Source organism: Triplophysa rosa, linkage group LG21, assembly GCF_024868665.1.
Source record: "Triplophysa rosa linkage group LG21, Trosa_1v2, whole genome shotgun sequence".
In the NCBI taxonomy this organism is placed as follows: domain Eukaryota; kingdom Metazoa; phylum Chordata; class Actinopteri; order Cypriniformes; family Nemacheilidae; genus Triplophysa; species Triplophysa rosa.
Window position 1 is genome coordinate 9,190,580 of NC_079910.1, and position 16,752 is coordinate 9,207,331.

The 16,752-nt window shown below is 35.8% G+C and overlaps 1 protein-coding gene across 3 annotated transcripts; it reads left to right on the forward strand.

The window, feature by feature from the left end:
* Positions 1 to 7,984: 7,984 nt before the first annotated feature.
* Positions 7,985 to 16,724, forward strand: avpr2aa (arginine vasopressin receptor 2a, duplicate a). Of its 3 annotated transcripts, none has more exons than XM_057319192.1 (7): positions 7,985 to 8,351; positions 8,775 to 8,828; positions 11,029 to 11,399; positions 11,479 to 11,724; positions 11,884 to 12,030; positions 13,221 to 13,824; positions 14,812 to 16,724. In XM_057319192.1, the coding sequence occupies exons 3-7, from the start codon at positions 11,031 to 11,033 to the stop codon at positions 15,006 to 15,008; spliced, it is 1,563 nt and encodes a 520-aa protein (XP_057175175.1). In that variant the 5' UTR covers positions 7,985 to 8,351; positions 8,775 to 8,828; positions 11,029 to 11,030; the 3' UTR covers positions 15,009 to 16,724. The 3 variants fall into 3 exon arrangements, with proteins under 3 accessions (XP_057175175.1, XP_057175178.1, XP_057175177.1); XM_057319195.1 differs by having other exon boundaries at positions 11,641 to 11,724; XM_057319194.1 differs by lacking the exon at positions 8,775 to 8,828.
* Positions 16,725 to 16,752: the final 28 nt, after the last annotated feature.

Here is a 16,752-nt window from a genome sequence, read left to right on the forward strand (position 1 = left end):
TTCTGATAACAAGCAAAAGAAATAAGAAGTACATTAGCTAGCAAGTAAAATTATGTCTAGCCAGTATTATTTTGGCTTACAAGTAGAAGAACTGCCACTTGGCAATACTTAAAAGCGTCAAAGTTACACAACCCATTCAACCAATTGTTTAATAAATAATTATTTTAAAAATGTTTAAAAAAATTAACATACAATAAAATTCAAGAAATTGTTTATTTAATACAATTATTATGCAAGAGAATATAATATAATATACAATATAACATATATTATTTAAATGAATATTAATATAAATTAGATAAAATGTAAATAGTTATATCATTACCCACTAGCCAGACCGATCAACAAACACAAAGTTAAATTCTGGCCAGGCACATGCGTCCGTTGTAACCGTTCATACCTTGCACTTAAAATTTTGACCAACGTTTTTATAGTTAGTTTACTTCAAAACTTCTTTATAATGATTTTGCTCATACCTTACCTTATACCTAATCCATTTTCCATTGTAAAGGTATTTACCTATTTTAGGTTGTTAATAAAACACTATGTTCCGTTGCATTGCTGAAGTGTTTTTAACAAGCCAATACCATGTGGCTAACCTCCTTCAATAATTAATGGCGCTAGACCAGTGCACAAGTATTTTCCATGTTCCTTAATGGTGCTGAAAGTGGTTCTGTTTTAAGACAACTCAGTTTTTCCTTTAGAAATCCCTCATGAGTTGCATGCAAGTCATTGAACATTTACATGCTTACAACATCTTTCCTGACACAGAATGTTTGGATTATCACATTCTGTTTGGCATCTTAAATCTTATGTTTTGTTTAGGCCCTTTATTTGACATATTGCAACTTGATTGTTGCCATGAGGAATAAGGGGTGACGGAAATCAAATTCATCAACAGTTTATTAGCTGGCATATTCCTATGACTTTTTGAACATGCAAGGCAAACTCTTGTTTTGTGTTTTGATGTCACATGTTTTTTTTAACTAGCAGACATGTTAATGAAACTGCCGTCAATGCTAGCTTTGTGATAATGTGAAACCCAGGTTGCTTTCAAAGATAATGTGATGTGAAGTTTCTTAATCTCAGTAATATGAGCTAAGCGGGTTTGTGGGGTCTGGCTTTTCTTACTACTCCATTATTAAAGTACATTTAATACACTCAGACGTCGGTTTCATTAAACTTTTAATACCCACACAAGTTTATACTCCTAAAATATTACTGGTGCTTCTTGAGAAAACTCTGCATTAAAATGTACTGACACTTCTTGAAGTCTGCTGGGACTATTAAAGTTAAATGATCCCCTTGACTGATCTTTGCTTGTGTATGGACTTGTTGCACGTATTCTTCCGCGTTCTCCTCGATGCAGCTCAGTCATTTCCGATGTACTGAATTTCGACTCCCCGTGAGATTTTGACTCCCCTACTTCTGATTGGTTCATTCACTTAGGATGCTGCTTTGTGATTGGTCCCTATCTCTAAAGCCCGTCCCCACACCTAATCCTAACCCCAATCTTCAAAACAGGGGAGTCATAATCTCACGGGGAGTCAGATTTTGATACGACACCGGCAACAGTGTTCAGCATATCTACATGCGGAGATCATTTTTAGGGCGGTCACTTAATTAAGAACAATAAATCCTGTTTGTGATGTTAACATGCTTTAATGTGGGATTTTATGACAGATTTTAAAATAGCAGAAGTTCACCTCATATATTTTATAAACGTACACTCATCTCCTGAATAATAAAGCCGCCATTGTATGCACTCTGCAGCAGTCCATCCCTTTCCTAAATCTCATTAATAGATTATATTTCATACATTTGAAAGACAATAAAATGACACCATAAAGGTTCTATGTGGAAATTAATTAGATGTTCATTCACATTGCAAAATATTTAAAAATAGTATTATAACTACTATAGTAAATAGGCTAGTATTTTGAAATAGTAATGTGCAGATAGAGCAGATCTATTGCCAAAATAAATACATTAACTGCGCAAAATGTTGTGGCATTTATCCTTAAACGTTATAAATACACTTTTTTACATAGGCCTTAAGTTATTGACAGAAATTGCATTTACATTGACAGATTTACATTTGTCAATAAAAATGACATAAAGTGATCCAAACATTTAATAAAAACGTGTTGCGTGTGTTCGTCCGGTCCGTGCTCTCTCACGCATTAAACACTGCAGTATTTGAAGTCTGTAGTTGTTAAATCCAAACAGTGCTGCTATGATTCCCTGTAAAAAAAGTCTCCTTCAGCCTTCTGTGATTTGCGTTCGGTGGTTAAATGTCTGCAACGGAGCTGTGTGTGAGGAGAAAAAGTGAAACGCCATCGTCCACCAGCCATTGCTTTCTCAGATCTTTTGAAGATTATACCTTTGTTTATAATATTTCTTCTTATGTCCAGTGGCGGAGCCAGACAATTTTCATAGGGGTGGCCAGACTGAGACCATAGCTCACACAGGGGTAGCACAGAAACTGATATCATCTTTTTTTCCCCTATGTGGCAAGTCACTGTGGATCTAGTAGTGTTTCTTAGTCACTCACTCATTTACTTAAACAGGCAGTGATTGCCATGTAGAAGTACATCATGAAGATCCACATAAGCTTTTTAATGTATTACTAAACTGATTTAAAAAAAGATCTGAAACAGTGTGGCATTGCAGAAGGTGGTGTCTTTTTAATTGGTGATAAAGCTCACACCATAATGACAATTTACACGACATAAGAATATACCAGAATGCACTTTTATCAAACAAACATTACAATATCACAGAACACACCCAAACTTACATAAGTTAACAGCCTAAATGAACTTAGCAAACTTTACCATGTCTGTTTCAACTTCAGCACGCCAGCCATAATATACATACATTAAGACAAGAAACATTTCAAACATAGTGAATAAACTTAATTCTTCTTGTTAACTTACCTGTGACCTCTTCTCTCGCGGTGGGAAACAGCGTTGAAATTCAAGTTGAGTGTATTATTACCGCCACCTTCAGTTTGGGTGGAGAAGTACTTGTTTGAGGTGTGCTGTTGAAATGCGTCCATATGGGAACAACTGTGTACAGAAATGGTTCCTCAAAAAAGTTGCCGGCAAAGCGGTGGTGGGGGCCGGGGGGTGGCCAAAGATTAATTTATGGTGGCCTTGGCCACCCCCTGGCTCCGCCCCTGCTTATGTCACTGATAATGTATGCGGGTAATAATCGAATTTTTAAACGTTTCAAGTTGGAAGTACGTCACAAGTCTACGTGCAAGTAGTGCGTTGTGATGTAACAAATCAGCAGTGATACGTGATAGACATCTAAAATTTTTAAGAATTCCCATCTTTTGGTTTAAATTCACGTTTCATTTAATGTTTACAACAGCTTCCATACCACTCACCATAAACTAACAATACTAATATTTATGTAGGTTTATATTAACCTTGGATGTTATTATTATTCTTTTAATAAAACTAAATCACATCTTAGGTTTTTACACTGCTTCAAGAAGAATAAAACTATATTAAGCATATTCTGTGTAGGTTTTATTTGTTACCAGCTGTTGTTTGGTATGTATTGGTAAGTCAATTTCTTTTTCGGGCCATTAGCCATCAAACCCTTGGTAAATAACACAGGCGTAAGTAAGGTCGCAGGGGTGGATATTTGCTATACCTTTAATGCAGTCGAGCTGAGTGCACACTAACACATGCTCACTTACAGTCCATTTAGTTTTTGGACGTGACCAAAAGTGGTGATTTCCAAACGGGCAAGTTGTTTACTTTGTAATTAGCCCTTCCAATTCCACCTGTTTGACCCATTTGTGTCGATTAGATCGGTTGCAAACATGATGGACATTATCTCATTAAAAGCGTAATCAGCCAATCACACCCAATCTCCACTCACGTGACTTTTCCCCTTTTTCTGCAATTTAGGAGCTCAGTGAGAACGCAATTTTACTTGATGTATTATTTCTCTTGCTTTATTTATTTCACATCCAAATGTTTTGGAGGAGCCACTGTCTCCTTTGCCTCCTCAACATTTTTTTCAGGAAAACAGGTGTCAGTTTTTGCAGTAATTGCCCTAAATTGGTAAAAACTATGTGGAGAAGAGTAACCACTGGCCCTTGATGTGGTGGCATCCTTTGAATAAAAAGCTTTTAATTACATATACTATTCCTCACATACTCCCCAACAATAATCTTTCATATAAATATTACTATGAAATATTAATATTTTAGAAAATATGTATTATCCTGTCATCAATAAAACAAAGTCAGGAACATACATACACAAGCTTCTACGAACATTATAGTGCGCGACAGGCATGCAAATCACAAGTGCATCTTTACTATATCTCTTTTCACCATCTACCTCCAACTCCAACAGAGCTTCCTTTCAAACCACCACTGTTTTTCCACCTTCTCTCACAAATAAATACCATCATCCTCATCATTGCCATAATGACAGAATTACGTCAACACGTCGACTTCCAAATTAGTGTCAATGAATACACACACAAAAAATGGGTTTGTTCAGATCATTAGTATGAGAAGCAGAGTAGCCAATATACATTTTAAAAGACAGTTAATAGAGAACTTCTCAATGATTTCATTTCCTTAGCTGTCTAATTGCCCAGACTGGTAAAATTACAGTCTGGAAAATGTATCCTTTCATTTGAGAGCTTTATTTTGTTGTTTTCTCTTGGGTTTGCATGTATGCTGAGATGCAGTCATATGTCAGGTTTTCTACACATTCATCTGCCATTCTCAATGTCTTTTGTTGCTTTTCTCAGACTGACTATTAAAAGGATGCTGAGCAAGAATGAAAAAGCTTTAGTTCAAAGCAAGCTTTAAATCACATGAAGCTGGACTGCCGTCCTTCATCTTTGTTCCTTTTCCGCCTGCCCCCACTAAGTTAATGACTGCAATCAGGACAGCCCTCCGCTGAGCAGTATAGTATCCACATAGGAGAGACCCGGGCTTGTACTTTGTACTTCCGTTAATATTTCTATGGGGAGGTTTAATTTTGAAGTACATTTCTGTATGAGGACATTAGATTTGAAAAAAAAAATACAATGCCAGACAAAACATTTTTAATGTCATTGAATTTTTGATTCATAACTTAATAAAATATAGCCCTTGTGACAACAAGCCCCGGTCGCCCATACATGTATGCCTCTGTACACCTCCTTACACACATACAGTATTTATAAACAGTTACACAAACAGGTATAGGTACCTACACACCCCGGACATGAGCTCTGGGTAATTAGGCTATGACTCATAAGCAAATAGAGGTCTTTTGTGTAGTAAAGTCACTTTCAGTAATGAGGGTCTCATTCATTCATTCATAAAGAGGTTCAATATATACAGCTCAAATCTCATAACAAATGCTTGTGTGTTTCTGTATGTGCAGTGTAATAGTCTGGATTTACACATAGCATTTCTAGAATTTCAAAGAATAATGGCTGAAACAATCTGTTCCACACTGAGATATCATACTTGGAATATAAGACTTATACAGTATGAGACTATTTTTTGTGTTTTTATAGAGCTTGACAGACATGGTTCTTGGTTCTTGGAAAATGTCTAATTTTGTGTTTCACAGAAAAGAATGACAGCATATGGGTTGAGACAACATGGCATGGGTGAGTAAATAATGACAGATTAATCATTTCGAACTATTCCTTTAACCTTGGATTGGCATGTAGTTCCTTAAAATTGAGCATTTCTTTTTCTTCTTAGTGTTTATGCATCCTACAAAAACTATCAAACCATTAGGTTTGTCTTTAATAGACAAAGTAGGTTTTGTGGGAAAACACCAAGGGTCCAGTGTAAAAAAGGTAAAAAATGCTACTTTGGGAACCAAAGATATATAAAAGAAACAAATCCACAAGATGAAAACATGATCCAAAAACAAGATCCACAATGAGAATAAAATATTTGTAAGAAGCTTGTAACATAAACATTGCTTTTTCAAATACAAAAGCAGTTAATAGTCTAAACTTGTTTGATGCTGGGTGCTTTTCATTTCATCAATGAAATCCCAGGAGAATATCATTTAAATGAAACAGTATCCCGTGTCTTTTCCTCAGATGAGACCTCACTGCTTGTCAGTTCTGTTTCGCCTTCTTGCATATATCTTGTAAAGTCTCCGCAGACTCCAAACAAAAACCTCAAACACAAATTTCATAGACTAATATTATCTTTGATGACCTTTAGTTTTAATAATGTTTTGGTGATGTACAGTAGATCATTGTGTCTCGCTTACAACAGTATAGATTCTGTCTTAAGCTGACTGTAGTTCTTTCTGGCAGAAAGCTGTTAAAATGCTGGCGTTGTAATGAATTGAGTATGTTTTGGGTCTTTCAGCACTTCTGTTGAAAAACAGTTTTCTGATGACATACGGATACATGCACTGCCAAATATACTTTCTCACATGGAAACAGCTGTCACTTTTACTCCTGGCCAAAGAGGAAGGACTTGAAATCTTTATAGAAACACATATGAGGTCTCTGAGATGTGGAACAGCTGCCACTGTGAGGTTCTGGAAGTGATCCTTACGATAAATCTCCTGATGATTTATATTTGCATGATTTGAACGGTCTCTGGCCACTTTGGGAATGTAATCTGTTGTCATTCTTAATAAGTTATTTTCAGCTTGAAGCCAAATTCTACTGTTAAAATACAAAATAGTTTATTTCTAAACTTTATGTCTTCGCTGATGGTGCCCTATCGTTAAACGTTTATGATAGTTTTGAAAGATCATTCAGAAGAGCTTGGCTTCCAGCATCTTAAAGAGAGCATGATGTTGATGTATCACGGATTTGATTCTCAGGCAATTATTAATGAAGTAATAAATTATTGTGAATTGAAATTTATTTAACAGAATTTGTAAAACTGTACAAAAGAACAAGTATCCCTACACTTTAAAAAACTGTTGAGGATAAAAACACAATAAAGCCTAAGGCTTATTTCCATTGCGGTCCTCTGTGTTAAAAAGAATAAAAGCTAAAGGCTATACGTACAGAAGTGACTAAACAAACATACCTCCTAATCACACATTTAAACTACATAATAGAAACAAATATACAATATAAACACAAAATCCAACAATGACAACCTAACTAGCATCTACTAACAACCATTTTTTCAATATCCTTTTAAAATTCCTCAATTCTGTTATACTCTTTATAGATGTCGGCAACTTATTCCATGCTATTGCACTAGTATATAAAACATATTTTTCCCCACCAAGCTTCTGGACAAATGTTAAAATCCCTACTCCTAGTGTCATAAAAATGTTGATTTCTCACCATATGAAAGTAATTCACGCTTGGAACAACATTTTTAAGAATTTTATCATACACAACTTTAAAAAAAGCACTCTTTTTCCCACAGGCAACCAACCAGCTCCTTAAAACATTCACTATGCAAATGTAAACGAGGATGCAGTTTTAAAATTATTCTAATTCATTTGTTTTGTGCTGTTTGTCATTTTTCCTTCATACTCTGGGAACAGCTATACCAAAAACCTGTTGCATAATCAAAATGAATGCAATTTACTGTAAGCTGCATTGGGTTTAAAGCAAATGCATGTACATAATGTAAAGCATGTCTTTATGGATTGATATGAAACAAAATGCTATGAATTATTTGACGTTTTACAACTGGTAGAGATAAAAACACATGTGTATTGTGTGACGGTCAATCAGACAACTTTGTTCCACCGACTAAAACAATTGCCAGAAGTGGAGTCACACCCAGTGCAGGTTAATTTGAATGCTAAAGCAAATATTGGCACTGATCTCCCACTTTGAAAGCCACTTCATAACAAAAAGCTTACCGATTCTTTCTATACTTTATCACAGTGGGAATGGATGTATACAGTTGGAACATTCTCCATCTTTTTCTAGCTCCTCCCCCATTTTATAACACTGAGACCTGAGAAATGGGAAAAGGGATCTGGAGAGACAGAGAGAGCAAGGGAGAGAGGGTGAGTAAGTGTAAGAAATATGTTTAAGCAAGGCTCAAGTTCAGCTCTGTTAGCATGGTTCTTATGTAATATGGGAAATTAACGCTCCGACACACAGACTCTCAGGAATGGTTGGACATTTCTTGGAATAAATGGCATGCTTCTGCTGGACCGCGCGGTTCTGCAAGAAGTAAAGCTCTTGGATGAAAACTACAGCCTCACGCACTCGCATACTGTAGGGTGATGAAATGACTCAATGCTATTCATCAGCACTAGTTGTTTTGTCAACTGATCAACAAAGTAGAATTACAGTTGTGGAGAACTGAACGAAGGTCCTCAGAATACGCTGGGATTATTGCACCTGATTTACAAAAAAACATTAGAGTAAGTATTTTTATTCTATACTTTTTTATTAATATACACGACGACAAAAAAGGTTTTATTCAATATTTTTGCATTGTTTTCTAGTAAAGATTTAAAATAAATGTATTAGATATAACTGGTTTCCAGAGTATAGTTATTTTAGCAGAACGGTTTTTTTTTGTCTTCTTTTACGCATTGTAAGGTAAGATAGTTTTAGTAAACTACACATTTTTTTAAAAAGGTGCAAAAAAATATTTAAAAATACAGTTCAATATCAATGGTGTAATTTGGTGTAAAGTGTAATTTCAAATGTGCCAAAAGAAGTGCATTAGTAAACATCTTGTGGAAAGAGTGTGTAAGAATATTGTGTGAATGATTGTGTCCGAACTTTAGTAAAAAGAATTCCACGAATATATATATATATATATATTTGGTTTATTTTAGGCAAACACAACAAAGGGGAACTGCTTTTACAGTGAGAGTCATGCACTGACAGAGGTGAGAAGAATAAAGATTGATCATTATACTCACATGTGAATGAATATGTGCAATTAAACTTGATTAAGTCATTACCCATCTAACAAAAACAATAATATACAGTGCTCAGGCTTTCAAAACAAAGCACAACTAAAATGTTTGGCGTTTAGCGATGTACTGTATTCAATCTTTGAAACACATCTGTATTCTGTACTGTATACAAGCAGTTTACAAAGCAGAGTACCTTCTCTGTATCATCAGTTATATTTAGCTCAGGTCAACATTTGTGCAGCACCATATTAGTGGATCGTCCACAAAGGGACGGCTTCAAAGACGGCAGAAAATGACAAAGCAAGGGTAAACTGAACAGCTCATGCATCAGATGCTTCAGGGGATGACCTTAAAGACCCATGTGACAGGGACAAATGTGTTATTTATGACCAGACCTGAAAGCCGTGCAGCAAAAGACATAAAAAAACTTCATCAACAGCTTAGGAGTTTCACAATCACAGAATCTGCTGAATGAGAATGTAAATTGTAGATCATCAATATTATTTTAGGTAATGTTTTTTGGGTTGTATTTTTGGGTTGTCCATGTCACAAATATTTTTTTTGCATTTTTTTTTACACTTTATCATATTATGCAAAACACAGCCTTGGAAAAAAATTAAGAGACCACTCCAAATTTATTTTCAGTTTTTCTGTATTTAATATTTATACTGTAGGTACGAGTTTAACTAAAATGATCATTTTTCTTTCATTCTGTGAACTAGTGACAACATTTTCCAAATTCCAAATGAAAATATTGTTTTTTATTTGCAGAAAACTGAAACAGGACAAACCGGTCAAAATAACAAATGTTTGCAGATCTGCAAAGAACAGAAGTTTATTTACATGTTCAAACATTACAATATGAATTTATTTTCTTGTATTTTAGCTTTCAATTCAAATATGAATATATGATGAAATAAGCCTGATTTTTGCAAAACCTTCATTTGTCTATGCAGTCGCCTAGTCTTCTACATTTCAGTCATTTGGTGACTTTGGTTCCTGTTCCTAAATTTAATAGTCACAAAACATGCAGAAATGCAAAGGCAAAACTGAAGAGGTCTCTTAATTTATTCCACAGCTCTATGTTTAAATATCTTTAAAATAAAAAATCGAGTGTAGTACTGCTTTTTATGTAGTACTGTGTGCTAAATTGTTTATGTAAAACATTTACATAAAAATAATCCACATGACCAAATAATAACTAACTTTACACAATTGACTACACAAGTAAACAGTAGCTTGTCCATTTTTCTTTTAAAAAAACTTCAAGTACTTCACTGTATTTGGTTTTCTTGCATCTTCTGCACTTTGCATTTGTGCTACTCTCAGCAGTGGCTATATGATTTTGGGATCCAGCTTTCCACACTTTAGGGCAATTTAGAGACTCCTACGCAACTATTACAAAAGATGCTCAAGAAGGCACTAGACTGTATCAAAGTGATGTAAACGTTTGAACAGAATGATGTGTTCATTGGTTTATTTTCCCCTCTGGGAAATATGTCAAAATCTTATTTTTTTAGTTAATGAAGGGCAACACAACATAATTGACTGTACTGTACATACTTCATCGTCCTGTACCGCACGTCCTCCTCTCCTGTGTTTATTTTACTAAGTCAAAGTCTCAGGCTACTTCTCTTTCTCACACTGCCAGTCTCATTTGTGCAACTGATATTTTTGTTTGTATTATGTATTTGCAGGGTCAAGAAAATAAACCACATTATATTGAGATCAAAGAGCAGTTAATAAGAGAGGATAGAAGCAATAGAAACAGGATGATGGAATGATCAAAGAAAAAGAGAGGGAGAACATGAAGACGGTTGAGAGGAATGGGGAGCGAACATAACTAAATTGTGGGATTGTGGGAGTCAAGCCTCGTTGGGGAAATATGGAAAAGAAAACAAAAAAAGGAAAGATTTGTATCAGAAATAGAAAGAAAAAGAACTAAACATATGTTAAACATACAGTATTGTCTCATTCATTATTCTCCATATATGTTAATAATATTAAATACATTTTTCTAATAGAAATATATTTCAGTGTGTGATTTTCAAGATGTTTTTCCTACACTAAACAGTTTTAGTATTTTCTTTAGGCAATAGACAGAACCAATTGAGAACCACTGATTTACAAACTGTGCTACTCGTGCTCACCCATTTGATTCTCTGTGCAGGTATGGAGACCATTTCAGGAGAGGCAGGTTGGGATGGATCAGTCCATGCAACTGCTGGATGGACCAACTTCACCTTCTATTCATTGTCAGAGCATCCTGGACTCAACAGCACTTTCAGAGGTGGATCGTACTTCTGGTTGCTATCTCAAAACAGCTCCATCAACCCAACTCATTCCCCTGCTCTCCCCAGAGTGCGGGACGTTGCTCTAGCTCGAGCAGAGATTGCAGTTCTGGGTTTCGTTTTCGCTCTCACGACACTAGGAAACAGCTTTGTACTGTGGGTTCTGCTGAGGAGACGTAAATACAATGCACCCATGCACCTTTTTATGGTCAATCTGTGTCTTGCAGACCTCGTGGTGGCATTTTTTCAGGTAAGCTTAAAGTTTGCCGTTTAATCATTCATGCTAAATGTAATCTTTATCAACAAATGCATACTGTGATGTTCTGCAGGTGCTCCCTCAGCTTTTATGGGATATCACAGAGAGATTTCAGGGTCCTGATGTGCTGTGTCGCTCAGTGAAATATCTGCAGATTGTGGGAATGTTTGCATCCTCTTTTATGATTGTTGCGATGACAGTGGACCGCCATAATGCCATCTGCTGCCCCCTGCAGGCTTACAGAGGAGGGGCTGTTTCGTGCTGGAACACACCTATTCTGGTGGCTTGGGGGATGGCCTTTGTTCTCAGTGTGCCACAGGTATTGTGGTTGTTCGTACCATCTAAATTCTACTAAATATAGTGCACACATCATATGATCTTCTTTTTGTATTTAATAATAAACTAAGATGTTGACTGTAAATTTGATGTAAACTAGAGGTACTTCGTCTTATTTAATCGACCCTGTGTTGCTTGTCAGCTATTTATCTTCTCAAGGTCAGAGGTCGCGCCAGGTGTGTTTGAATGCTGGGGGCATTTCGCTGAGTCCTGGGGTGTGAAGGCTTATGTCACCTGGATGACTGTAGCTGTGTTTGTGCTTCCTACCTTCATTATCACCATCTGCCAGGTACTGCTAGTTTCTGTTCATTCCATCTGTGATGCTTCAAGCTATTTTCATTCTCTCATGTCATTCAGTTGGCTTAGATATCAGTGAACACATTCCGCCTATTAGTCACGTCGATTAATTGTATCTTTAATATTTTATTCTCGGGTTGTGTTTTTGTGTATCATTACTGCGTTTATTTCGATTTTTTTCAGAAAAACAAAAAGATCAAACTTTAGGTTTTATATAATGATAACTGCTTTTTAACTATAGTACCACATGTAAAGGGATATGATAGTTGCAATGGCAAGCAGCCAAGGTTGGCCATAGGTTCTCTTCTTGTTTTCAAAATGTAAAAAAGCTATCTTAAATCATCCTGTTTACAACCACAGAAACCTCTTCGTTATTTCAAACAGCTGCCTGGGACTCAGTGGCATCCACGAGTTAGACCGATCCCTCCACGCAGTAACTGCACCACTGCATCATCATTTCTTAACTTTAATACTCCCTATATGAATTCCTTCTTTGTCTTTCTATCAAGAGCCATCTTGATATGTTCCACACTGCAAAAAAGATGTGATTAATGAGTCATGTCAAAATATATTTTCACATTACTTTAACTCATCAAGGATAAATCAAATAAAACGTATCAAAGCAATTGCAACTTGACTTGTAAAAGACAGTTTAAAGCACTTTTTACTTTATATTATTTCAACCAGATGGTTTTCTCTTTGCGTTCTTTTTTTTGTTGCTTACATGACCTATAGACTACTGTGCATCTGTTCATTTCGGCTACTGTGAGGTTTAGATCATAACACAAAACAAAAATATTAATGTCTGTCCTCTTTTGAGATCTGCACACCGTCAATGTAAGAAATTGAATGTGTGCAGACCAGGCTGAGAAATGCACTGGTGGGTAGCAGTATTTCCAACGGAGTGACATTATTTGGAAGATCCTCTGTCATGCATCATATTGCTAATATTCAGCATTGTTAAGATTATGACCTCTGACCTGACTGAAGCGTTTCTATTTTAGGAGCAAAATTCTCTAATGTGCAGATGTTTCTTTCCAACAGCTAATGCGGTTCCCAGGAAGTCAGTCAGAGGACACTGACTGAACATAAACCAAATCTAATCAATGTTTTTGGTAATTAAATACCGCTACCATGAATCAATAAACAAATTCTAATGTATGTATGTGATTTTTGTGCTAGGTACGGATATTCAAAGAAATCCATGACAACATCTACCTGAAATCAGAGCGTGTGGTTTCTGCTGATATGAAGAAGAACATGGTTCTCTTTCACCTTCCCATCCTCAAGAAGCAGACCAGCACGGTCAGAACGCATGTCAGCAATGGTGGAGAAACAAGAGATGATCTTCATAAAGCGAACAACAACAAGGGCTCCTCTCATTCTAACGCATACAGCTCTAAGGATTCACCAGAGCCACACTGCTGTGAAAAATCTTGCAAGGACAGCTACAGGTCCAGTGATGTGACTTCACAGGCTCACAGTTATAGTTCCAATCACAGCAGGGTTCCATCATCTGAACATCACTGTGATTGCTGTCAGACCTCGCATGATCACTCTGTTCTCCAGAGGAACTCTTACAACAACACCACAGAGGATTTTAATAATTCTTCCAAGTCCTCTTTACCACCTTGCCGCCTCCCTCCTCCTCCTTCAGGCGTGTCTAAAGCCATGTCAAAAACAGTGAGGATGACTCTGGTCATTGTGCTGGTCTATACCATGTGCTGGTCCCCCTTCTTTATTGTACAGCTCTGGGCAGCCTGGGACCCCAACCCACCCTCCCAAGGTGAGAAATTAGCAGTTCTTTACACACACACTTATATGTATATAAAATACAATAATGTCCCTTATCTTGTCAATAATGATGATCCAGAAAATGTTGAGTCTATCAACGTGAGGTCAAGTTGGTATTTCCTACTACAGTAAAGGTCTTGCAAATACCTTCCAGCTCTCCCTCAGTCTCCTCTACATGTATATTAAAGCCCATGTCTTAAGCCTAATAAATAACCCAGCTCCCATGCTGCTCTTCCATCACTATCCAGATGTTTGAATCTCATCACCACAGGCTCCTCACAGCTGCGAATGTACACACATACAGTACCATGTGTGTGCCTACTCCACATCCTTCTCATTAGTTTCAGCTGTTTACTTGAATAGAGTAGAATAGAGAAATACAGGGCCTGAAACTTGTATTTTTCAACAAATGAATCAGATGAGGCGCTTATCCTTCAAAAAATGTCAACTTCAAACAAAAGCTCTAAAATAGTAATTGTTTTATTTGTAATCAATTTAAGGATTTCATATTCAAATAGGCCTTTTGTAATGTTTTATTTATAATACAAAATTATTTTAGTATGTTTTATTATGTTATTATATTTATTATTTCATAGATGATACTTTGTATCTTATTTTATTTTATTATTTAATCATTTTTTTAATTAAAATAATATATATAATAATAGATTAAATAATAACATAAGATAAAAAGTATCATCTATGAAATAATAAATATAATGAGAAATGTTTTATATGCAATATATATTTGCATATACAGTGTGTGTATATATAATATATATAAATATTGCAATTAAAACATTTTTCATAATTACCCACTTCCCAAATATTTTACACTAAATAAAAATTTAAATATATTTTGCATTTAAAACATTTCACAGCTTTAAGGAATGTTAATTTTTTTATGGCAGAAAACAATAAAACTAAACATTGATTTTTGTTTATAATTTAAATAACTTTCTCTCTCCCTCATTCTCAGGCGTGGCATTCACAATCCTCATGTTACTTGCTAGTCTGAACTCCTGCACTAACCCGTGGATCTACACAGCCTTCTCCAGCAGCGTGTCTCGTGAACTTCTAGCACTGCTGCGCTGTCGGCCAAAGCCCCGCAGGAGCTCTCTCCACGACCACTCTAGTGACATCCACACCTCCACAACCAAGGACAACCAGTTCTGACCCCTACACAAATAACCAAGCCCTGCGCCTCCTGAAACGCAATTGGAGATTTATAGCTGCAGGTGAATCTGCCCCACGCTGTGAGATATAAAAGATTTAATGACATCTGCTAGACGTGGAGGATTCACATGATCTATTCAGAGCTGCATAAGAAACATATATACATGTGAGAATAATGACAAGGCAGGACCAAAGTATCACATGACAATGAATTCATGAGAATTTTATGCAAAATAGGCCACCGACTAGCTGGACCATTGAATACATGACCGTTCCTTGTTTCAATAACCAGGAAAAAGAAGAGCTTTTGAAGATGAATGAAATGATTTATTTGCAATGCGTTTTATCAATTCTCCATTATTGTGGATGGGAGATGAAAACAGAAGTCTTAACTCTGGAGGAGGGACGGATCAAGGCTTTAACCCCAGAGCCGGTTGATTCATTCAGTTCTTCTGTCATAAGTCTTCTTTGGATTCAGCGCTTTCATGGCAAGGACTGCGGAAGAGTTATGTGATGTACGCGTGGAAACTGTGTCCTGGGGACAGTTCTGAACGCAGGCCAAAATAAATGAATAATCAAAACAAGAAGCGTCGTAAAAATGATGGAAATGATAAAAATCAGATGAGCACAAGAGAATATAAAGATGCTTGTTTCAAAAATCCAAGACTTAAAAGTCAATGTAATAGTTTCCATATTGGACTAAACAAAGCACAAGTCCACAAACCCAACACAAGTTGTTATACAGTGACTGATTTGTATTTTTAATATGACAGTTATTGAATAATAAGGAAGCTGTGGGAAAATAATGATCTTTTATCTACTGAATCACCAGCAATTCGCAAAAAAATCTGCACCAAGTGTTATTTATAGAGCACTTACAAATCACATTCATAGATGTTGTAAAGATAGCATAATGGGAAGTCATAAAAATATAGGAAGATGGCAAAAAGGAAATGAACTAAAATAATATCAGGTTATGTAGAGTTCATTGAATGCCAGTGATACAGTAAGTAAACAGCTCTTCTCTTCTGACAGTACAGTATGTAGAAGGGTCACACTTTAAAATGCTATAAAACGTCAGACATAATGTGAGTAAAATATATAGATATTGATGTAGAGATTTTGTTACTTTGTAAATAGTTCTTGTAAAATTTTGTATCTTTGAAGGTTCAATTGAAATGAAGCTATATAATTGTTCTCACATCAAAGGTACAGTTGTTACATTTTCAAAAGATTCACAAAATAGTACAATACAAAAACAATACAAAATAGTAAGTTATGAAAACACTAAATCCATATTAAAGGGATAGTTAGCCCAAAAATGAAAATCTTTCGTAATGTATCTACCCTTATGTCAATCCAAACCTACTTGATTTTCTTTCTTCTGCAGAACACAAAAGATTATGTTGAAGAACATTGGTAATCAAACAACATTGGCCACCATTGACTTCCTTAGTATGGATACAAAACTACTAAAATATCTCTCAAAATATCTTCATATTGAACAACGTGAGGGTGAATTATTCCTTTAACATTAAGTAGGCTACACATTCAAATTGACTTACAAATGGTTTAAAGGATCAGAATCATACTGTATACTTTATACTGTATATTATATATTTATTATGGTAACATGCATGTTACAGTACAGTAGTATTGTATTATTGTCAATTATTTTTTTTGTACAGCAATCACCTCATGTACATGTGTCCCAATAAAGGCATTTCCTTGTTGAGCTGCTTCA